The sequence below is a fragment of the Rhinolophus sinicus genome, chromosome 2 (genome assembly GCF_057876585.1).
Source record: "Rhinolophus sinicus isolate RSI-liver-muscle chromosome 2, RSI-T2T, whole genome shotgun sequence".
Classification (NCBI taxonomy): domain Eukaryota; kingdom Metazoa; phylum Chordata; class Mammalia; order Chiroptera; family Rhinolophidae; genus Rhinolophus; species Rhinolophus sinicus.
In genome coordinates, this window is record NC_142502.1 from 73,191,429 (window position 1) to 73,214,792 (window position 23,364).

Below are 23,364 nucleotides of genomic sequence, written 5' to 3' on the forward strand. Positions count from 1 at the left end.
CCCTTTTCTAATATGTGAAGTAACTGTTCCCACTAAATGCCAAATATGTCAGCAGAGGTGGAACACTTATGAATGGACATTTGTGCAGCTCTGGATGTAAAAGGTGACAGTACCAGGCACAGGGTCACACACAAGAAGTACTATTTACAAACCACTTTGAATTTTTAATACAAACAAGAAATAAAAACTCTCCAGTCTTCTGCACTTCTAATATTATATGTTATCTTTCTGAAACTTCTGAACCTCCTTTAATGCCATTCTTTTTCTTATTCTTCCGCCCCCTCATTCATTCATGTTTCACCTATACTAGCAAACAATCAATAAATAATAAATCAATGGGAAGAACATCATTGAGGAAACAACTAGTTTCAACATTGCAAATCCCTCTTAACAACGTAAAGGATCAAACAGTAACTCAGCCCAAATTCTTAGGCTCTGATTTGTTTCCACCACAACCCCTAAGTGAGTCACAGTGACTCACTCCATGTTAGAAAAGAAGCTGCAGATGTTTAACTTGGAGTTTAAAGAATCAGTATGTTCACTTTCAACTTCACTCAATCACCGATTCATAATCAAACCCCAACACATGAAAATTAACACCAATGCTTAGCGTTAGGGGCTGCTTGAAAGGCAAATGCAGAAGTCTGGGAGGAGCCTTCTCTCAGCTGCCATGAATTATCATAGACCTGAAAAGGCACGCCTCTCACTCTTAGGCTTTCCGGTACTAGCTCAAGAACAATTCTTGAGATACTGAAGGGCAGTTGTTTTCATTTTAAGGTGTCTAAGAATCACTTGTGGTGATTGCTTAAAATAAAATTTAGATTACCAGGCTTTACCTATGTCTAGAGGCGGTGGCCATGAATCTGCGTTTTTAATAATTATGACTCACACTTTGAGAAACACAGCTACAGAATTTAGTTTTAGAAACATCTATGAAGCTCCTAGCATGCCCCCACTGCATGCAGACCCATTAGTTCATAAAGAGAAACTCCACCTGGAGCTGAAATAAGAAACTTGCACAAAAATGCAGGTAAGCATTTTTAAGCTCCTTAGTTTTATTTTCTTCCACATTAAAAAAAAATCAACATTGGCAAATATATTCTCCATCTTATACACAGTTTTTCATATGTTAGGAAAGTTTCCTATAGTACAATGGAAATAGCACTGAACTCAAACTCGGGGACCTGCAATCTGTTTCCAGCTTCCCCACCAATAAGCAATTTCACCTTGAGGAAGTCACCAAACACGCCTCAGACTCCTCCGCCATAGATTTGGTGATTGAATTGCTTATCTCTGAGACCCTGCTCAGCTCTATGAAGCTCAAAATAAATTAGGAGTAAAGCTAGCACTGCATCTTGTGATTCTTTAGATCCAGATTAGATTTCATTAGATCCAAGATTAAACTACCACCAGTAAACAGGAAAATGATTTTAGACGAAGATGACTGATACAACATTGTATTCATATCCCAAAGTCAAGCAAACAAAAAATATTTCATACTTTTCCAGGCAGTACACAACCTTCAAATTCAGAGCCAAAAGAACTAACAGACCCAACTTCAAATTCAGGCTTTGCCATTTAGTGTGTTAACTCAGGAAAATTAATTGTTCTCTCTTAGCTCCAGTTTCCTCATCTCTAAAATGAGGGTGTTAGTGCCTTCTTTATAGTGTCACTGAAGTTAAATATTGTGCAGGAAGTCCCTGGCACTATGGGGAAACTCAATATTTAACACATGAAGTCCCTTCCCTTCCTTCCTACTGATGTGCCTTTTATAGAGTTCCGAGTTCAAGATCATCCCAATAGGTGATTAATAATTGCCTCTGACATGATTGTTGCAATCCTCTTCCAATAACAACAGCTACCATTTTCTTGAATAATTCCTATGTATTAAGTGCTTTAAACATGTTACCTCATTTAATCCTCCCAATAACTGTGTCATTGTATAGGGCAGGAGCCACCATTCTTCAGATGATAAAACTGAAGCCTGGTGAGATCATGACTGCCCACAGCCACACAACCACTAATGGGGGGAAATTCAGGTAGCCTGGCTTCGGAGCCCAGGCACCTCAGGATTACACTATAGTCCTTTAACCTCAGGCACCACCTACCTGTCAATACATATCAGACACAATAGCGAAAACACATGAATGAAGAGTTCACTCCCTTGAAAAATAATTCTCAAGTAACAACAAGTTCCAACTGTATTCTATTGGCAAAGCTGCCTGTGAAAACCTGCCCTAAGAGATCTGCCCAAACACTATACTCATTAATCTACTCTCATAAAAACCATGGGACTGATTTTGATCTGTGTGCCATGAAACACATGTTCAGGAGCTTTGTTTCTACCACAAAACCATCCAGACTGAACTGGATTTTTTTTTCAGTTTTTCAGCTAATACCTCAAATTAAAGAAATATTGATTTCCCACCCTTACTGGATCAAGATGAAAAATAGCATAGCTCATAGTCAATGTGAGAAAGACAGAAAGACAACATAGAACAAAGAAGAATTTTTAATTGTTAGAAATAGAAGGTAAACACCCCATTAACTCTCCAAGATTTTAGGACAAAAAGAAAAGGCAAGTTATTAAAGAATATAGACACACTAATAAAGTACATCTCACCCCAATACCTTAATGGAAGATGGAGGTAGGCTTGGCACCATAAATACCCAGTGCTCCAGACCAGCAGGCACTCACCAGGAGATGCCCTACTCTTATATTTAATGGAATATAAGATTATGAACCTAATTCTATTCACTATAGAGATGATGATGGTGATAATGACAATGATGGTGGTGGTGGTGGTGGTGGCGGCGGCGATAATGACAAGTACCCTTAAATGTCTGAATCTCACCACTAAAGAGGCACTAATACATCTTCAGAAAACTCCACAAAGTTTAGTAGAAACATTTTTTCTAAAGGGTTATTGTCAAAAAAAAAAAAAATTAATCCCCAATAAATGTAGAATTAATTTATTTAAAAATGGATAAACTAACTATAATCAATGCTGCTAGCGTCAAGGATAAAGATGCAAACAAAATTTTCCCCACGTCTGTCAAACAAACAAGTCAACTCTTCCTCGAGGACAAGCCCTACTTTTCTGCCTTTATTAAAGTATATTCTACAATTCAAATCCTTTAGCTATTACTATTTCTGATACAAATTAAGCTAGAAATTCATTGTGTTTATAGTGAAATGCTGCCCTGCCCCAGGAATTTCTAAGAAGACCAGGACTGCTAGAAACAGCCACTCAGACACAGTCCCCTTCCTTACCTAACTCTGCTAGAAGATGAATCTTTATTAAAATCAACATTTTCTTGGAGGGCCTCATAAGAAAGTGATGAAATAATCAGACCTAAAATGTAATTATTTGTTTGTGTTAATGTGGTTAAGATCAAAAATGAATTCTAGGAAGATCCAGAAGCCTCTGACTTAGAAGTCCTTTTTTATCTACAACTGGAGAAGTCAGATAAAGCAAAGGATGTAAAGACAAGGAGGGAGAAATGTCTTGATCCGTGTAAGTCCTCACATTCCAGGAAGCATCTGCTCTGAGAACAATGACACACAGCCTCTGATAACAGAGTATAATTCTCCTTTGAAAGAGAGAGCGTGCTCCCAGCAATGGTGTTTTCAATGAAACTGTATGTCAACCAAGTCAAACCCAGCTCCTGAAAGAAGTGTATTTTCTCTCTCTCTTTTTCAAAGATCTATTCTGCTCCCAGGATAGTGTTCTGGGATCCAGTCTTGAGCACTTTAGACTTCCCAGAGGCACGTGATGGACTCTCTTCCCAAGAGAAAAATCTAAGAATAAAGTTAAAAATCAAGCCACAATAAAATGCACCCCTAGTGTTGGGACTACTTGCAGAAAAAAAGGAGACTGATAAGGAAAATTGTGAAAAAGACAATGCAGGGAAAATTCTAGAATAAGAGTATGTCCAAGCAAAACCCAAATATTTATCAAAATCATCCATGTTATTCTGGACCTCTGCATTGCAGTAAAACTCCCACACCTAGTGTAGAGCCAAAATAATAATTCTTAATAAACAATAACGAATGTGGAACTACCTTATTGTCTATTGTGATTCAGTATTTCAATATTTTCTTTAGCCATTATCACAAGACCAAATTCATTCATTTTCAAAAACAATGGTTCAATAATAAAAGCAGAGGTCCACCTCCACACAAAAAGGAAATGTTTCCTTCATCTTCTTCAGTATTATCACTATTTATAATATTAACAGCTGTTGTTTATTGAGTACTTAATAGGTTCTAGATATTGATTTTAACTTGATAACTGTCCTGGGAATTAAGTTTCATTATCCCCATGTTACAGATGAGGAAACTGAGGATTAGAGCTATTAAGTAACCTGACCAAGATCATACAAACAAGCAGTAAGACTCAATCTCAGATCTTAAGCATTAACGTACATTTCCTCTCCAGGAACACCTCTTTTTTTCAGATATCACACCTATGAAAGATAAAGTGGCCTGGCCCCTACACACATTACCTCCTCCTGACTCCTATCCCAAACTTATCCACCCAGTCAATCAACTTCCAGTGGAGAAAGAACCATGGATGTAAATCAACTCTGATTTTATCTCATTTCACGATGGTGTTAATTTCTCTATGCTGGTGGAGTATAAACATTTATATAATGAACTGTTGTGGAATCCCATCCATCCTTCATTATATGCTTTTAAATGACTTTTTTTTAAGATAACTCTTAACATTATAGGAATTTATGCCTCAACTTCTGGCCTCTAACTAAACATCTAAACATGCTTCTAGTTAACAGTGTTTATACTTGGGTGGTAGGATTATGGGTGATGTGAGTTTATTTCCTTTATTTCCAGTGTTTATCAGGTTGTAAACACTAAGTATATATTATTTTTTCAACTAGAAAAAAGTACAATAAATGTTCATTTCAATGGAAAAAATATTTAACTATTTAAGTATTTACCAAAAAATTATTTTTCCCTTAGTATTGAAAAAGAAAACATTCAATGACCCAATCTAACCTTGGGCCAGGTTAGAACCCAAACTTGAAACAGATATGTAGGTTCTTTTACAAATGGCTCTCACTTTCACATTATTTCTCTTTTTTTCTGTAACTTTAAATATTAAGAAATATTCCATAAAACAACATTTTAAGCATTGTGCAGCTCTTCTTTTCCTTCCCACAGGCCTATTTAGTAAAATCTCCTACATCCAATAAATAGTTTTGTGTCAAACTGTTAACTACACTCATTTCCTCTTGTGGGCACACAATGGCCTACATTCCCAGCATCCTTTGCAGCAGAAGAGGAACAGAAGTGATATGAACCACTTCTAGGTCTAACCCATAAAACATTTTCACATGAGAAATTCTGTGCTCTTCGTCTGAAGACTTGGAAGCTACATGTTGACGATGGTGATGGAACCAAAGAGTAGAAGGAACATTGGTCTCTGAATCACCACCTGGAAGAGCACCTAAGAACACCATTTTGGGATTTACATGAGTAAGAATTAAAAGTTCTTTTAATTTTTTATGAAGAAGTGCTTTTAATTATTACATAAGCCATTGCAAATGTGGGGTTTCTCTGTTACCATACGAAACACATGGCTTTATTAACATATTCCAATTATTACAGCAAAAGGGTAAAACTCTATGCTGTTTAGCTTACCTCTTTCAAAGACTCCTTCTGCTTCCAGGACAGAGACAGTGAGGTTTGCTGCCATCTTGATCAACTCTGCTTTCACAGTGACCGGTGAGGGGCTATGTTCCAGGAGCTGCACCCCAATAGTCACATTTCCTCCAGGCCTGATGATTCCTGGGGCTGTCACCAGAAAACGGGGCCTAAAGAGTTCCCAACAAGGGAAAAACAAACTTTCTTATCCTCACATCTCTATTCTTTTGTGATCCTCAAATTCTATAAGTAATGAGACAGACTCCCTATATGGTGCCAATTGCAATTGTTCCAATTAATATTGCCGCATGGCTCCATTTAACAATTGCACTGAAATGCTATTGAAACAACTCCCATAAATCAATTTTAATGCAGTAATTCATACACCACTGGAGTAGGACCTGTGTTATTACTTCCATTTTATCAACCACAAACAGGACAGGATGAGCCTCCATGTAAATGGCTCACACTGGGGCAGGCAAAAGTTATTGGCAATGTACAAGCCTCTAAACTTCTCCTTTACAGATGACTTCATCCCAGTGTGATTTTTTTCTTGGCTTCAACACACACACACACACACACACACACACACACACACATCCACGCACGCACGCACACGCTAGGATTTTGCTTGTTTCTTATTCAAATCTTTATGTTTGTGCATTTGCCCAAGAAAACATCATCTAACCAATACCATTGATTGAAATACACCATCAGAAATTAAACGATTCAGTGATGAAATTTCCAGGTATAGCAGAACATAAAAGTCACTAAAACAGCACTTTTCTCTGCCCAAGCTAGGGGTTAGGGCTCAGCTACAAAAACCTTTAGGAGTGGGGCACTCCCCCATTATTTGGGTGCCTCGGTAGTTACCTTCCTACAATGTCTGCTCCTGAACCCACACTTCAGTCACCTCAGCCACACTTTTGCCCATACCAAAGTGGAGACACCTTGTTTAGAAAGAATAGTATCATATGTTCTGGAAGAAGAAGGCACATTATTTGAAAGCAAACAGTTGAGAAAAATGCAGAAGCAACGTGTACTAAAAATAAAATGACTCTCTTTAGAAAGTAGTTATGGCCAGAAAAACGCTAAAACAACTTCATCTGTGGAGAAAATAACTGTCTCATGGAGAACCAAGCTGAAGCGACACATGGTCAAAACTCCAGGCCAGTGCCTGGCTGGGGGCTGCCGCCGCGCGGCCGTTTCCCACCAGCTGCTGCACAGCCGCTGCCGCCTCCCGCTGCCGCCTCCCGCAGCCCGGGCCCAGGCGGACACCGCGGCCCCGCCTGCCTCGCGTGCCCGCCTGCCTCGCGTGCCCGCCCGCCCCGCGCGCCCAGAGCGCCCCGCGCGCCCCGCGCCTCGGCGCTCTTACCCCGGGGCTGCTGCCAGCGCTGCGGTCCACACGCAGACGAGGTGGGCAGCGGTCAGGAGCCGTGGGGTCCGCATCTCAGCCGCGTCTGCCTTGGCGACCTTCGGCTCCTGGGGAAATTCGCGGGGTGTGGCTTTCTACCTCCTCCCTGATTTTTTTTTTTCCCCTGACTCTGGAGTTTAGCAGTCTGAAATGGGCGCGCCTAAAAGAGGAGTGAGAGATCTAAATTGAGACGGGACTTGGTGGCTCCACCCTTCCCACCCGCATCACAATGGCGCTTCTTGCTACTTTGACAAACATCGCAAATCCAGGGGGGTCAGCCCAACCTGGCCCCAGCATCCCGGATACCGCGGAGAACACAGGGCTCCCACTTCCCCAGCCCACCCGGTGCCTCGGGCTCTTTACCCTAGCGCTTTACCAGCGATGCCCAGAGTTGAGTAAACAGGCCCATCCTCGTGAGGAGAAATTCATAGCAGCTATGTGAAGTGGAAAAAAATTAATCATTGTCCTCCAGACTGTGAGTCAGAATTTTAGAGAAATAGCAAATACACACACACACACACACACACACACACACACACACACACGCCAAACGGGAGTATTTATTGAGTAGTTGTTTTACTTTATATGCATGGGCACTGGAGAACTTTATTACTTTAAAACAAAAAGCGAGGAATATTGTTTGCCTTGCCGGGAAAATGTAATTTCTCAGCTTAAAAAAGAAAAAGAAGAATTCTTGCGCAAGCAAGAGTTAGGTGTTGTTGCTTGGAACTCTGAGAAACAATTGGGGAGATGCTTTATACTTTCGGCTGTCTAACCACACTTGCTACAGAAAATATTCATTAGAACTGTAAAGCACGGAGCAGTTTGTATAAACACAATTAGGACTGGGGTAGCTCTCCTGTCCTAACGGTCGGTGGCCCTGGTGCCTAGCGTTACTGATCTCCAGCTCATCCCAGTCCCAGCTTGTCAGCAGCTCCTTCCCCAGCTCTTTGTCACTGCCACCATCTTCAGATGACTCAGATTTCACCATGACTACACCATAAAAGCAAGGAACTGCCAGAAACTGTTGAAAAACAGGCACATCCAGTCCCTGACAACTTAAAGTTTCTAATTCATGGAGAAAAGTCTTAGATGATGACTTTTTAACATGCGGCAAACGCAAAAGGAAAAGAGGTTGGTCAGCAAAGGGATGTCTCATGACAAAGCTATGTGCTAAACGCGGAAAGTAGCACCTAGACATACTGTGGTTTGGGGAATTCAGGAGCTTACTGTCCACCTTTTCCTGTCCCACCCTTTTTTACCCTGCTGAAGAAGTTGCAGAGGTCCCTTAGGTCCTTATGTCTCCTACAGGCAGCCTATCTTTAGTGGCTGACTTCCTGTGCAGGCAGGGCTTGGGGATGGTGAAAAATATCTAAGTGGATCCTTGGGTACAGCTCCTGTCCGACACAGCTGTTACTGCTAGTCTGGTCTCCTCACCTCTGCTGTTCAGAGAGGAGGAATAGGGTCAAGTGTGGGCCAAATATCAAGGTCTAAATCAATGCTTCTCCCACTTTAATGTGTATGAGAATCACATTAAAATGCAGATGCTGATTTAGCAGGTCTGGGATTGGGACTGAGATTCTGCTTGCTCTACTTCAGTTTACAGTGGGCCACAGTGTATGTACAGGTAGATGCAATTGGGGGCACTTTGATGAGAAAAGGAAGTTGGGAACATGGAGAAAATCCTTTTCAAGCTTCAATTCATATGATGGACCAATAAATTCAGGTTTCCTCTAGAGGTAGGCAAACATAAGAGGGACTCCGAAAGATTCATTGATAATGTTGCATTCCAAAATGTCTTCTAGAAAGACTTAGAACCACCTCATTGTTTTTGTAAAGTTAAATCTGTGCAGATTTTAAATTGATGCATCCTCCCTGTTTATGCCTTCCTTCTCACAATACACACTTGTTGAAAAGCTTAACCATACAGAAATTTAGCCATGTATATTTGCACAGAGATGAAGCTATTACATGCCTGGCACAAAGTAGCTACTCAATAAAAATTTGTTAAAAGGATTAATGAAAAATGTTCATCTCAGTGTTGTTTTTTTAATTAAGAAAAACAAAATAGTCTGAGAGTTATAATAAGAAATTGGGTTAAATAATTATGGTATACTTACACAACAAGGTGCTGTGAAGTAATTAAAAAGTATATTCTTGAATTGGGGACTAATTAGAGATTAAAATATTCATGATATACTCTTGGGGGAATCCGTTTCATAAAACAGAATTTAAAGGTGATTACATTTTTATAAAAATAAAGTATGTCTATGTGTATATATACATTATAGATATATGCATTGAAGAAAGACTTGAAGGATATTCACCAAAATGTTATCAGTAACCTGGTGATTATCTGTAACTGCCCAGTTTTCTAATATATATGTATATGTATACATACATATGTGTGTGTGTGTGTGTGTGTGTGTGTGTGTGTGTTTCAAGAAAAACAAAATAGTGTAATAAGAGATTGGGTTAAATAATTATGGTACACTTATGCAACAGTATGCTGTGAAGTAATTAAAAAGTATGTATATGTATATTATTTTTCTTTTAAGAAGGAAACAACAAAAATGGTATTGTTTTAGTAAGTTAGTCCTTAAAAGAGCATCTTAAAAACTCTCTGGGGTAAAATTCATGAATTTAGATACTGAAAAGATTATGTATATTCCTCCCATGAAAATTGAACAGCCTTTGGCTTAAAAATCCCACTCTGTTCCCATATCCCTTCTGACCTGGCTTTAGGGGTGTGGTTCAGTGAGAAAAGCAGAACCACTATGAAATGGATTCTACGCAATTATGGGAGCTGGTGGAGCAGTCATCGCCTCTGCATCTAGTGTTGAGCCTAAGTCACTCTAAGTCAGCCAGGGAAGAAAAGCCAACCACAAACGAGAGCAAAGAAACATGAGGGAGAACTGGAACCCATGTCTCTATTACCACCTCCAGCTTTGATGTCCTGGGTAACCTGCCAGAAAAGCTGGTATCTTTCACCCAAAGCTGCATATACACTGGGCCCAGAACTCAGAAAAGCTCAAAGAGGAGATCCTCTGAGAACTGGAGGAGCTACGGGCCCCATTGCCGCCGCACGTGGTGGGTACCAAGTCAGCTAGCTTATCAGTGACAGTATTGGGAAAGCAGCCCACCTGCCTCGTGCCCTGCACTGACTTTCAGAGAGTGACAGATACAGCTCTGCTTCACTGCTGGCTTCCAAATTCACATAAAATGTCTGTTTCAGACAACACCTATTCAGAACCATATAGGGAGGGGAATTCTGAGAAATTCAGTTCCATCTTAGATAATCTGGCACTGTACAAAGCTACTAACTTGCCTTGTCAACTTGGCATCTGTATATACCCCTTTAAATCATACTTTACTTCAGAAAAAAGACAATAGAAAAACCATGCTTTCATTTAACATAATGCAGCTATCCCTCACACAACCAAAAACAACCTAACCCTCTCTCCAAGAGGATACAAAATCCCTTTAACCATCTTTGGATATTGTCCATGCCTCTTCTAGCTGAATCACATTTTCCTATGTTATCCTGTAACTTCAATACTGAGGTATAAGGTTAACTACTGTTAACACACGTTAGAGGGTAGAGGAATGAGAGGAAGAAGGAAAAATATTGGTTAATATATACACAAATATATCAAAACAAGAAGGAGATGCAAATAATTATTATAGTCCTTATTTCTGCTACTGGTTACATGGTTATAGATGATATTTATAACTACCTTTTTCCACTACCTATTCCTCTGCCCTCAGTAAAGCACATAGCCTGGTCATGGTTCTTTGCATCGTGGGGTTACCCAAATCTTCATTTCTGAAGGGTCTGAGCCATTAGCAGTTCTCCTGGTATTATACTGTTGTTGTCTATTGATTTTTTATTATTTTTTTTTTTAAACCAAAATGCTCAGTCTCCGTAGAGACTGTCAAAAATTGCCAATGCCGACTATATTTCAAGTCGTCATGGCGGGGTATTGGGAAAAGTTTTCAATTAGCAATAATCGCGCCTCGGATAAACCTCATTGGCTACGATACTGCCACTGCGCAAAGCTGTCTATTGATTTTAATCACAGGACCTGGAAGGAGCAAGAGATGCCCAGTGTATCTTCTGCATTCCAGATATCCTCCTTTCTTCCTTTGCTTAGTGGTAACTCCTTGACAATTAGGATCATTCAATCACTCCAGCCAGTAGAGTAACTCTTTCTTTAGCTGCTGATTCACTGGCATGAGGAGCTCCAAGTACCCCGGTGGCAATCTCAACTGCCAGTTTAAATGAACCATTGCAGTGTCCCCTAGTGGAAGAGTTCCTCTCTTGGGAACTGAGACCTCTAGACCAGCAGAGCCCAATGTTGCAGGGATGGGAAGCAAAAATTTCAGTACTGGATCACTAGGGGTAGTAGAGGAACCACACTTATTTCTACTGCATTATTCTCAGACCAGTGAAGCTGTCTTCGGGAGAAACATTAGTTTACTGAGTTATAGCACACACCACATTTTAGCTGTTGTTTGATTTTTACACATTCAGATTTTGTAACATTTCAGAAATATTATGTATGAAATTAATATCTACTTACATTCATCATCTATTTGAGAACTATTTAGATAGATAGAATCTAGCACAGAACACCAGAATACTCCCTGAGAATCTTTTTTATCTTACCCAAGTGCAGAGAAGGAAATCCCTATCCACTGGAAGACAGGGAATACTAAAATTAACAAGAAATAATAATAATGAGGTTTGTACTTAACTTTCTATATGAGCGTCCAGAGTTTAAAATTAGAATTCTCTGTCCAACCAAACTATCAAACAAGAGTGAATATAGGATAAAAATCTTTTCAGAAATGAAATTACTCAGAAATTTTGACTTCCACAAACATTTTTTAGAAAGTTACTTTAGAAAGACATATTTAGCAAACCAATGAAAGAAGCCAAGAAAAAAGAAGATGTAAGATATATAATCCCAGAGAGCAATGAAGGGAGAAGTTCCAACAGGAAGAAAAATTCAAGGAATAGGCTTCAAGGGGAAAAAAAGAAGCTTAATAGAATAGATGAACGTTATACAGAACTGGGGGAGAAAATTGATAATGTAAAATGGTGCAATGAAAGGCAAGGGAATTTTGGAAACTAGGGAAAAGAAAAAGCTGGAGGGGGGAAAGTGTAACCATAATTTATTAGCTGGCTCTACAGCGAACAATAATTACATAATTATGTTGATGTCAGAATGATTTATTGATTTCTAACATAGAATTTTAATCTCATCAAAGGGAAAAAATAAAGCTCCATCCTGACTTCCAATATAAACTGTATCACTGGTAACCAAATAGTAGATATGGGGAAATTTCACTCTGTAGGAGTTTTCCAGCTAGTAAACATAAAACAATGTTAGAATTAGAATAGCACTGTATCACAACCCTTAATGAATTAATAGACCTAGACCAGTATTGTCCAATAGGACTTTCTATGATGATAGAAATATTCTATATCTGTCCTAACACAGTAGCCATGAGCAACATGAGGTTATTGAACATTCGACACATGGCTAGTGCAACTGAGAAACTGAATTTTTAATTTTATTTAATTGGAATTAATTTAAATAGCAACATGTGACTAATAGCTACCATATTGGATGAAGCAGAGCTAAACAATGATTATAAATGACTGCTAGTATCACAAAATGAGATATCCAGATACTGTAAATCTCCGATGGAAGAACACAACACCACCTAAGTAGTCTTGTCAAAAAAATTGAAACTGAATTTGATCAAGCCTCTAGCTTCAACTACCAATTCGCAAGGAAATATAGGGGAACATACTAAATATCATGCAATTGTATTAGCAAAATCCAGACTGTGGGATACTTTATTAAACAATACAACTTTTTCAACAAATAAATTTCAAGGAAAATTAAAGAGAATTGAAAGGAACTATAGATTTAAAAAGACTTAAGTGACAACAACTAAGAGCAATGTATGAATATTACTTGAATCCAGATCTAAACAGAAAAATGAAAAAAAAATTATTACATTTCTGAAATAGTTGAAATTGTGAATATTGATATTAAATAATGTTTTATTAATTGTGGTTGGAGTTATATTTTTTGAATGGGTCTTTATCTTTTAGAAATACATACTGAAATATTTGTGTGTGAGATGTTAGGATGTCTGGGATTTGCTTCAAAAATAATACAGGAACCAAATTAGAACCATTAGAATGACCAATACCCAAAAAAAAAAAAAAAAAAAAAAAAACCACAGAGAAAATACGTGTTGGAGAGAGTGTGTAGAAATTGAAACCCTTGTGCATTGCTAATAGGTATGTTAAATGGTACCACTGCAAAACAGTATGGCAGTTCCTCAAAAAATTAAACATAGAATTACCATATGATCCAGCAATTCCACTTCTGGGTATATATACCCAAGAGTATTGAAATCAGGGACTCAAACAGGTATTTGCACATTCATGTTCATAGAAGCATTATTCACAATAGCCAAAAGGTAAAAACAACGCAAGTGTCCCTTAATAGATAAATGGATAAACAAAGTGTAGCATATACATACAATATTATTCAGCCTTAAAAAGGAAGGAAATTCCGACACATGCTATAACATGTTTGAACCTTGAAGACATTATGCTAAGTAAAATAAGCAAGTCACAAAAGGACAAATATTGTATGATTCCATTTATATGAAGTACCCAGAGTAGCCAAATTCATAGAGGTAGAAAGTACATTCCACTGGTGGTTTCCAAGGGCTGAAGAGAAACGTAAATAGAGTTAGTGTTTATGGGTAAGGAGTTTCACTTCGGGAAGATTAAAAAGTTCTAAAGATGGATGGTGGTAACAGTTGCACAACAATGAGAATATATTTCATGCCACAGAACTGTATATTTACAAATAACTAAAATAGTAAATTTTATATTATGTATCTTTTACTATAAATAATAATAACATAGGAAGGGACAAGCTGTGAGTTAATGATTGTTGAAGCTGGGTGATGGGTCCATGGGAATTCATTGTACTCTTCTCTCTACTTCTATATATATTTTAAATCTTCCATAACGAAAATATTTTTGTATCAAAACATGATATATATATATATATATATATATATATATATATATATATATATATATACACACACACAAAGATACAAGAAAACTCAGTTTAAAAGAAAAAAACTGAAACAGAAAACTCACTAACACTACTCATCAGAAAAATGTTATCACAGAAAAGATAAAAATTATATTCCAGATTACCACAGCCTAAGAAACATACCTAGTTAAGACCTCAACGAAGATATAAAGAGCTGATGGAAAAGATGAAACATGAGCAAGAAATGCCAAGAAAGAAAATTCTCTGTTTAAAATGGCTTCTCTGGAAATAGACAATTGAAGGTAAAAGGGACTTTGGGATTTCCTTTTGGTTTTCTACTAAGTTTTGTAAATTATTTGAGTCTTTCAACCACATTCATGTGTAATTTTTTAAAACACTGAATTTAAATTTAACATGTGCGTATTTTTTAAAGAAGACAAAGCCAACATGGCCAAGATTTTAAAACCTGGCCAACATTATACACACACCAAAAGTTAATTGTCACATTGATCTAATACATTTGCTTTGCTCTGTTACCCACATTTTAACTTCTTGGCTTCTCTTTGCTTTACAGTTTCATTGTTCACTTTTGGTTTTGGGACACCTGTGGAACTACCTACTTGCCTTATAAATGAACGCCATAGATTGGTTACCAAAAAGCTATCTACTGCCTCCCTCTGTCATGTACTCCTTTGTCAGATAGGCTGGAAAGTTAAAATATACCTTTCCAGGCTCTATCCAACAAGGTGCGGTTATGTGACCTAAGTCTGCACAATGAGGTGTAAAAAAAAGACTGCAGGGAAAGCATTCTCTTCCTGAATAAAAAAGCAACACCTCAAGAGAGCAGGCCCATGGTTCTTCCATTTTCATCCTGCCCAGAACACAGGCATCAGACCTTGCAACTCAAAGGATGAAAGACCTTGCGCCCAAGGAGGGCAAAATAAAAAGAAAGGTAGAGAGCACCTGGATCCCTGAGTGCACAAGGAAGCAGCTGTATCATCCCTGGACTCCTCCAAGTGCCTCCTTCCCCACTAATCCACCTCCTTGTGGGAGGGAACTCCGGAATCAGTGCCAGATTTTCAGGCCTTTCCCACTTGGGACTCTCCCCTCAGGCAAGCTTGGCAAGCTGTGGAGTGAGCCTACTAGTCCCTCAAATCTCTCCCCTGCCACTTCCCTCTCACTGCTAGTCCAAAACATGAACGTTGATCTTTCACATCCTGTCACAACACAACACACCCTTGAGGTCAATGATTTTTCTCCAAGATTAAGCTTTCTTGGCATAGAGGGCAATTTCTCCACCCATTTTCAATATTTTTACTTTTGAGTATAGCATACCCTTCCACTGTCATACTTTAATCATAAGTATCATCAATCAAGCTTCGGGAACTGTTATAAGAGTATATTTACCTCCATGGGCTAAAATGTACTTGCTTGCTGAATTTCTATCAAATCATAGATTTTTGCAAAGAGGAAATGTATAAAAAAAAAGAAAAGAAAAGAAAAAAGAAAAAAAAACAATATATATGTGGAGAGTTCTAAGATGGGAGAGTTCTAAGATGCATGCTTCCTTCTGTGAATACATTAAAATTAACACTAAATTATAGAACAATCAACTTGGAGAACCATCTGAAGTCTAGCTGAACAGAAGTTTATAACTAAGGATACAAAGAAGAAGCCACGTCAAAAATGGTAGGAGGGGTGGAGATGCAAAACGGCCTGACCCCAAACCTCCATGTCACAGTTGAGAATCAGGAGGAATATCTTAGCCATGGAGATTCACTCTGGAGGAGCGAGGGGCCCCCGCCCCACATCAGACTCCCCAGCCCGAAGTACTGGTGCTGGGAAGAGAAGCCCCCAAAATATCTGTCTGTGAAAAACATTGGGGATTCTGACCATCTGGGTGGAATGGAAGGCTGCAGGAAACCCAGACATCCTCTTAAATGGCCCACACACAGACTCACTCACAGGCACTCACCCTGGGCTCTGGCAGAGGGACAGTGACTTGGGCATTGGAGGCATATGCGGGTGCAGACTGAGGTGTGTAGCTGCGAGGCTAGGGTTGGAGAACAGTCACCATTTTCCCTGTGTGGGGTCTTTCTCCCATGCAGCTAGCAGGCAGGCACCATCTTTTCTGTGTTGAGCCCGCCCCCACGACAGCGAAATCTGAATCTGATTGGCTTTGTGAGCTCCACTGGTATCCTGCCCCAGCCAACTACCCCAATGCCAGAGGCACTTTCTTATGAGTAGCCAGCCCCATCCACATTACACTAATTCTTGGGAAACTATCAAAGTCCGTGGGCCCCAGGCAGGCGGCAACTGGCCTCAATGTGCTCTGAGACTTTTGCTGAGTAGCTCCAGGCTCAGCACTGGCACCAAACCAGAGTCTACATTAACCTGTTGACCCCAACTCTTTCCACTCTAGTGACTCCCTAAGACACATCCTCACCCAGCTCACTAACGCATGAGGCTTTATCAGTGGCTGAACCATAAGGGATCCAGTAGGTAGCAGCAGGACTGGGGTATTCTGGCTTTTTGCAGAGCTTTCCCAAGCCTGGTACTGGTGATAGACATCCTCAGTTTGCAGTGTGTCCTCTCTTATGTCACTCCAACTTTAGTACAGGCAGCAAACAACCACGGATAGATTTATAGTTCCTAGCAGGTAGTCCCCAACTGGTCACAGGCAGTGGATGACCTGGGCCTGCACCCGAGCCCCTTCCAAGAGGCCCAAGAACCAACATACTTGGAAGTGGGCATCAGATCACAGCAGAGCACTGACCAATTAGCCCTACAATTGGTACACAAAAAGGGCACTCTCAACAGGCACCAGAGCCCACTGAAATGAATCCCACTTAGAGTGGTAAGCCCCCCCCACAACAGACTATAAGCTGTGGGCGTGGCCAAACCCCACAGCCAATCAGCCTGAGGCCCAATCCCACCCACTGACGTATCAATAGCAAGCAAGACTCGACTATAACAGGAAGACACGCACAACCCACACAAGGGACAATCCTGGAGCACCCAGCTCAGGTTACCAGGGAGACTGTGCCACTGAGCCCCACAGGGCATCTACTACATAAGACCACTCGGCCAAGACTGGGAGACATAGCAGCCCTACCTAATACATAGAAACAAACACAGAGAGGCAGCCCAAATAAGAAAACCAAGAAATACATCCCAAATGAAAGAAAAGGAGAAAACTCCAGAAAAAGATCTAAACGAAGTGGAAGTAAAGCAACTTACCAGATACAGAGTTCAAAACAACAGTTATAGGGATGCTCAAGGACTTAGTGAAAACTTCAAAAGAGAGATAGTGAGCATAAAAAAAGGACATAGGAACCATAAAAAAGAACCACTCAGAAGTGGAGAATATAATAAGTAAAATGAAGAATGCACTAGAAGGAATTACCAGCAGACCAGATAAAGCAGAGAACTGAATCAGCGATTTGGAAGACAAGATAGCAGAAAACACCCAATTGGTACATCAAAAAGAAAAATGAACCCCAAGAAAAGAAGATTGTTTGAGAGACTTCTGGGACAACATCAAGTGTAACAACATTCACATAATAGATATACCAGAAATAGAAGAGAGTAAACAAGATATTAAGAATCTAGTTAAAGAAATAATAACTTTCCTAACCTGGCAAAGGAAATAGACATAGAAGTCCAGGAAGCACAGAGAGTCCCAAATAAGATGAACCCACACCAAGACACATCATAATTAAAATGGCAAAGTTAAAGACAAAGAGAATCCTAAAAGCTGCAAGAGAATAGCAGTTAGTTACCTACAAGGGAGCTCCCATAAGATTGTCAGCTGATTTCTCAACAGAAATTTTGCAGGCCAGAATGGATTAGTACAAAATATTCAACGTGATGAAAACCAAGGACCTACAACCAAGATGACTCTACCAAGCAAGGCTATCATTTAAAATTGAAGGACAGATAAAGAGCTTCCCAGACAAGAAAAAGCTAATGGAGTTCATCACCACCAAACCAGTATTACAAGGAGTGTTAGAAGGACTTCTAACAAAACAAACAAACAAAAAATCAAAATTATAAATAATAAAATGGCAATAGCTACATATCTATCAATTACTTTCAATGTAAATGGATTAAATACTCCAATCAAAAGACATAAGAGTGCTGAAGGGATAAGAAAACAAAACCCTTATATATGCTGCCTACAAGAGATTTATTTCAGATTGAAAAACACACACAAATGGAAAGTAAAGGGATGGAGAAAGTTATTTCATGAAAATGGAAACAAACAAACAAAAAAGCTGAGATAGCGATACTTACACAAAATAGACTTTAAAACAAAGGCAATAACAAGAGACAAAGAAGGACCCAGTAATCCTACCTAAAATGCTACTTCGAGGGGAACTGTGCATCCATATGTTCATTTATAGCATTGTTTACGATGGCCATGATGTGGAGACAGCCTGGCATTAATGGAAGAATGGATAAAGAAGAGATGGTACATATATACAAAGGAATATTGCTTGGCCATGGAAGGGAATGGATTTTTGCCATCTGTGGCAGCATGGGTGGACCTGGAGGGTATCGTGCTGAGTGGTATGTCAGAGAAAGACAGATACAATGTGATTTTGCTTATATGTGGGACCTAAAGAACAAAAAGAAAAAGAAAAACAGAAACAAACTCATAAATTCAGAAAACATTTTGATGTTTGCCAGATGGGAGAGGGCTTGTGGTTGTGGGTGGGAAAAAAAGAAAGGGTTGTGAGTGAAAAAAAGAAGTACAAACTGGTTGTTAAAAAAAGTACTTATGGGGATATAGGGTATAGCATAAGGAATATAGTCAATAATATTGTAATAACTATGTATGGTGTCAGATGGGTACTACATTTGTTGGAGTTATAGATGGGAGGGGGTGAGGAGTAGGATGAAAAAGGTGAAGGGATTAAGAAATACAAATTGGTAGTTACAGAATAGTCATGGGGATATAAAGTCAAGCACAGGGAATATAGTCAATAATATGGTAATAACTATGTATAGTGCCAGGTGAGTTCTAGACTAGTCAGAGGGATCACTTCTTAAATTATATAAATGTCTAACCACTATGTTGCACACCTGAAATTAATATAAAATAATATTGAATGTCAACTGTAACTGAAAATTTTTAAAAGGGGGGGATAGGTAAAAGGGAATAAGAGGTCCAAATTCCCAGGCATAAAACAAATAAATCACAGAAATGTAATGTACAACAAAGGGAATATAGTCTATAATATGTGATAGCATAGTACAGTGTCAGATGGTTGCTAGACTTATGGTGATCACTTCTTTAGGTATAATAATGTTGAATAACTATGGTGTGCTCCTGAAATTAATATAATATTGTATATTAGCTATATTTTTAATAAAAATCTTAATAAACAAATAAATACTTTATATATAATTACATAAATCTGTACCTAATACATTTAGAATATAAACCAAATAGTCAATGAAACAGAAACAAACAAAATAGAAATAAATCATGAATACACCCAAATCCCTGGGTTTGTGGTCCCCAGTTTTACTCCCTTTAGCCATCTGCCTCCAGACCTTAGACTTAATTCTGATGTCTTCCAACCACACTTTGCCATCCAATCCCCACCTCGAGACCCACCCTGAGCCTGTGTTCATTCATACACATTTAGCTCCTTTTGGCTTCTGCTACTCTCCCAGGATGAGCTCAGCCCCACAGCCACACAGTTGCTGTTCTCAGCTCCATGCTTTCATAAGCGCCAGATATACACTCTGATTCCCAGGAAGCCTGTCACCCCATCACCACCACCACCACCAAACTAGTCTTGTGTGTGGTCTCTCACAGAAAGATGATGTTTTCATTTTAGATATGTTAACCATATATTAATGAGGACTTCATTTCAGATGTTTTTTTTAATTACTGAAATAATTTATTATTGCATACTTTCTTTTTTTCTTTTTAATTTTTCCCCCCTTTTTTTTTATTACCTAGGCATGACCCATGGATCAGGAATCATCAGATTTTTATCTGATGACCATCTTTATCAAGAATTCCTGGGCTTTACCAGAGAGAACAGCCTTCCCAAAGAGAGAGAACAAATTGACTTAGGTATCCTGTGTACAGAGTAGTGGGAGCTTATTAAAGATGTCAGAGAAAGGTCATGCTCTCCTTTTGCAAATTTAAGGAACAAGCAAGGGTCCTCTTCAAAAACAACATAGGATCCCTGTATTTCCCTTCATAGAGATATGGCAGCAAAGAGACAAGAGCCACAAGGCTTATGCACAAATGGTAGGTTACCCTCCTCAGTATGACCTTGTGAAGGGCCAGGATTAATGGAATTATCAGGGAGGGAAAGTGCTGAAACCCTCCAAATGTCCCCTCTACTCACTGCTATGCAGACAGGGGCTAATGGATGGGCAGATCTCAGTGGGTCCCATCTAAATTGTGCAAATGAAGTTGAGAAAAGCCTTATTGAGAGGGCTTTGTGGTTTGGTTTTGTTCTTTTCTTCATTTTTCTTAAAGACTAGCAGCTATGTAACAAGGTAAACTCCCCTTTGTTTTCTCCTCCAATCCTATTCCTCTCCCTCACTAGATATTTGATACTGTCTGTCCAGAAGCAACCACCATTGTAATTTAGAATGCATCCTTCCACTCCATGTTTTTGCTAGTACGGTTGAGCATATTTTCATGATTTAATTGTAATTCTGTTTTCACCTTCTATAAATTGCCTCACGAGATCTTTTGTACAGTTTGTACTGTTTGTTTTTTTTTTTTTCTTATACATTTGTAGGAACTTTATATGTTCCGGTTCCAGAATGTTATCTTAACAATGTAAGTTAAAATATCTTCCTCTGTCCTTTGTTTTTGTTTATTCTGTCCTTTGTGGAACAGAAGGTTTTAGTTATGATGCAGATACATTTATCAAACTTTTGCTTAATGAGTTGTGCTTTATGTGTATTCTGTTAAAAAATCATCTCTTCCTACTGCAAAGTTACAAAGATATTCTCCTATATTTTCTTCAAGTAGTCTTAAAGTTTTATTTTCACATTTAGGTTTCAACCCATCTAAATTTTTTCTTTATGTTCAGTGTGAGGAACATTATCTAATTTTACTTTTCCATATGAATTTACTGTCCCAATCCATGTGTTAAATAATGAATCTTTCTTCCACTGATTTGTATTGCCACCTGAGCAGAATCTTCTGGTTCTTCAATATCTTTTCTCCATTTCCTAGGTGGGAAACGTGGGCATCCAGAATTAATTACATTGTCCAGCCTTACCTCTTTCCTTCTGGTGGAATACAGACATGTTGACTTAAGCTGGAGAAGCCATCCTGAGCCATTAGTAGAGTTTAGAAAAGTAGGCCATGCACAGTTGTATAAGAAGATAGAAGTCTGGTCCCTGACTTCCTCTGGGTTACTAGGTAAGAGAGAAATAAATATCTTATCTTGTCTGAGCCATTGCTATTCTGAGTTTTCTGTCACTCACGGAAAGAAATTCTAATATATCACATTTATATCAATGCCATAAATGTTTCAGTTTACTTCTGAGCTCTCATTTCTCTTCTATTGATTTATTTCTCTATCTTGGGCCAGACACCACATACTTTAAGATAGCTTTGTATCAAGTGTTGATGTCTAATAGGTAAATTGCTTCTCCTAGCTCCATTTCAAAATTGTTTTCGGTTGTTCTTTGATTATTACTCCTCCGTATGAACTTTAGAATCTGTCTAGTTCCATGGGGGAAAGCATGATGGCATTTTATTCGAGTTCCATTTAACTTATACATTAACATAGGAAGCATCAACACGTCTATGAAATTGAATGTTCCCATAGGTGGTCATGGTATAGCTCTATATTTATGTTTTTATGCTCTACAATAACATTTTGTACTTTTTCTCCCTAAAGATCTGCATGTCCTTTGTCATATTTATAGTACTTCATATTATTGTAAATGGTATTTTTATTGCATTACCTAATGGGTTACTGATGGTATAAAAGATACCATTAATTTTTGTATGTTGACCTTATATTCCACAACCCTGCTGAACTCTTACTAGTTCTAAGAGTTTTTCTGTAGAGTCTCTTGAATTTTCTATTAATTAGTTTCTATCAAGCAACCAAAGGGACATCAAAAAAGTAGAGTTGAATTGACTTGATGGTGCCAGCATCAAGAGCCTTGAAACAGAAGAATCGTATAGGCAAGAAGTTGAGGCGCTAGTAGTACAGCCTAATCAGTAACATGCTGACAGGCCTAACAAGGCAGAGTTGGAATTATGGATAGAAGCTCGCACACCTCAGGGAGATATGCTAGCACTGGAGCCAGAGGTAGGGCCATGAAACCAGAGCTGGGTGGAGGCAGGGAGGGTAATGGAGAGTCTGAGAAGATTCAAGCATCAGAGACAGTACCTAAACCAGACAACATCACTCCTTTGGAGATCATTTATGGCAGATCAGTTTGAGCCAAAAATAGACTTTTTCCAGTCTGAAGACACATGGAAGCAGAAGTTATTTTATCTTAGTTGAGACACTGGCTGCCACTATTGAAGTCGATACCACTGCAAAGCAGGAGAAAGTATGGTGAAGGGGAAAAGAATTGGATCCCAACCATGGATGAAACACTAGAAGCCAATTTAGACTGAAACCTTTTAACTTCTCATAAACACTGAAAAGGGAGGTAATTTTGTTGTGCTGCAGGGTCTTTCCAAGGACTGTATTTAATAAACCTTCCTTTACAATTCCCATCACCACTACAGGTATTTTTAAATTTTCATTACAGGCTTATATGAGTTTTCAGAAAGGACTCAAAATTTTAGACTGTGACCCCTTTGAGTTTTAGATGTCTATCTAGGAGGCTCTGGAATCACATTAACATAGTGAAGAAATAGCTCTACTATCTGAGATAGGACTCTTAGTTTTTTGTGTTTGAAGGTCTAAAAGCAGAAATGAGGAATGGTAATTGGGGCTGTAGATCCATAAGATGACAGACGCTTTATTCATCCAACTTGCATTTGGAATCCAGGGAAAGCCTGCTATAAATCTTATCATCATGCTTTTGGCCTGACAAGAAGCCAGACATAGAAGCCTGTAGTTTCCTAGGGTGCTGCCATTCTGCACCAGCCTGTCACCTAGTGGTCACAGCAATTAATGCAGCATGTTACTGGAGTGACCACATGATCCATATGCAGTCATGTGCCC

The 23,364-nt window shown here is 38.9% G+C and overlaps 1 protein-coding gene and 1 non-coding gene across 2 annotated transcripts in view; both read right to left on the reverse strand.

Moving 5' to 3' along the window:
- The window catches only part of CD109 (CD109 molecule), a 208,463-nt gene that overhangs the window by 103,088 nt on the left and 82,011 nt on the right, over positions 1 to 23,364 (reverse strand). The window contains exons 4-5 of the mRNA XM_019749315.3: positions 7,044 to 7,242; positions 5,666 to 5,838 (exon numbers count right to left, since the gene is read on the reverse strand). Coding sequence (XP_019604874.3) covers positions 5,666 to 5,838; positions 7,044 to 7,117 — 247 coding nt within the window. The 5' untranslated portion in view covers positions 7,118 to 7,242. The remainder of the gene's footprint in view (positions 1 to 5,665; positions 5,839 to 7,043; positions 7,243 to 23,364) is intronic.
- Positions 11,003 to 11,143, reverse strand: LOC148758799 (U4 spliceosomal RNA). Its single transcript, XR_016020525.1, has one exon. It is a non-coding gene; the product is annotated as a U4 spliceosomal RNA (small nuclear RNA).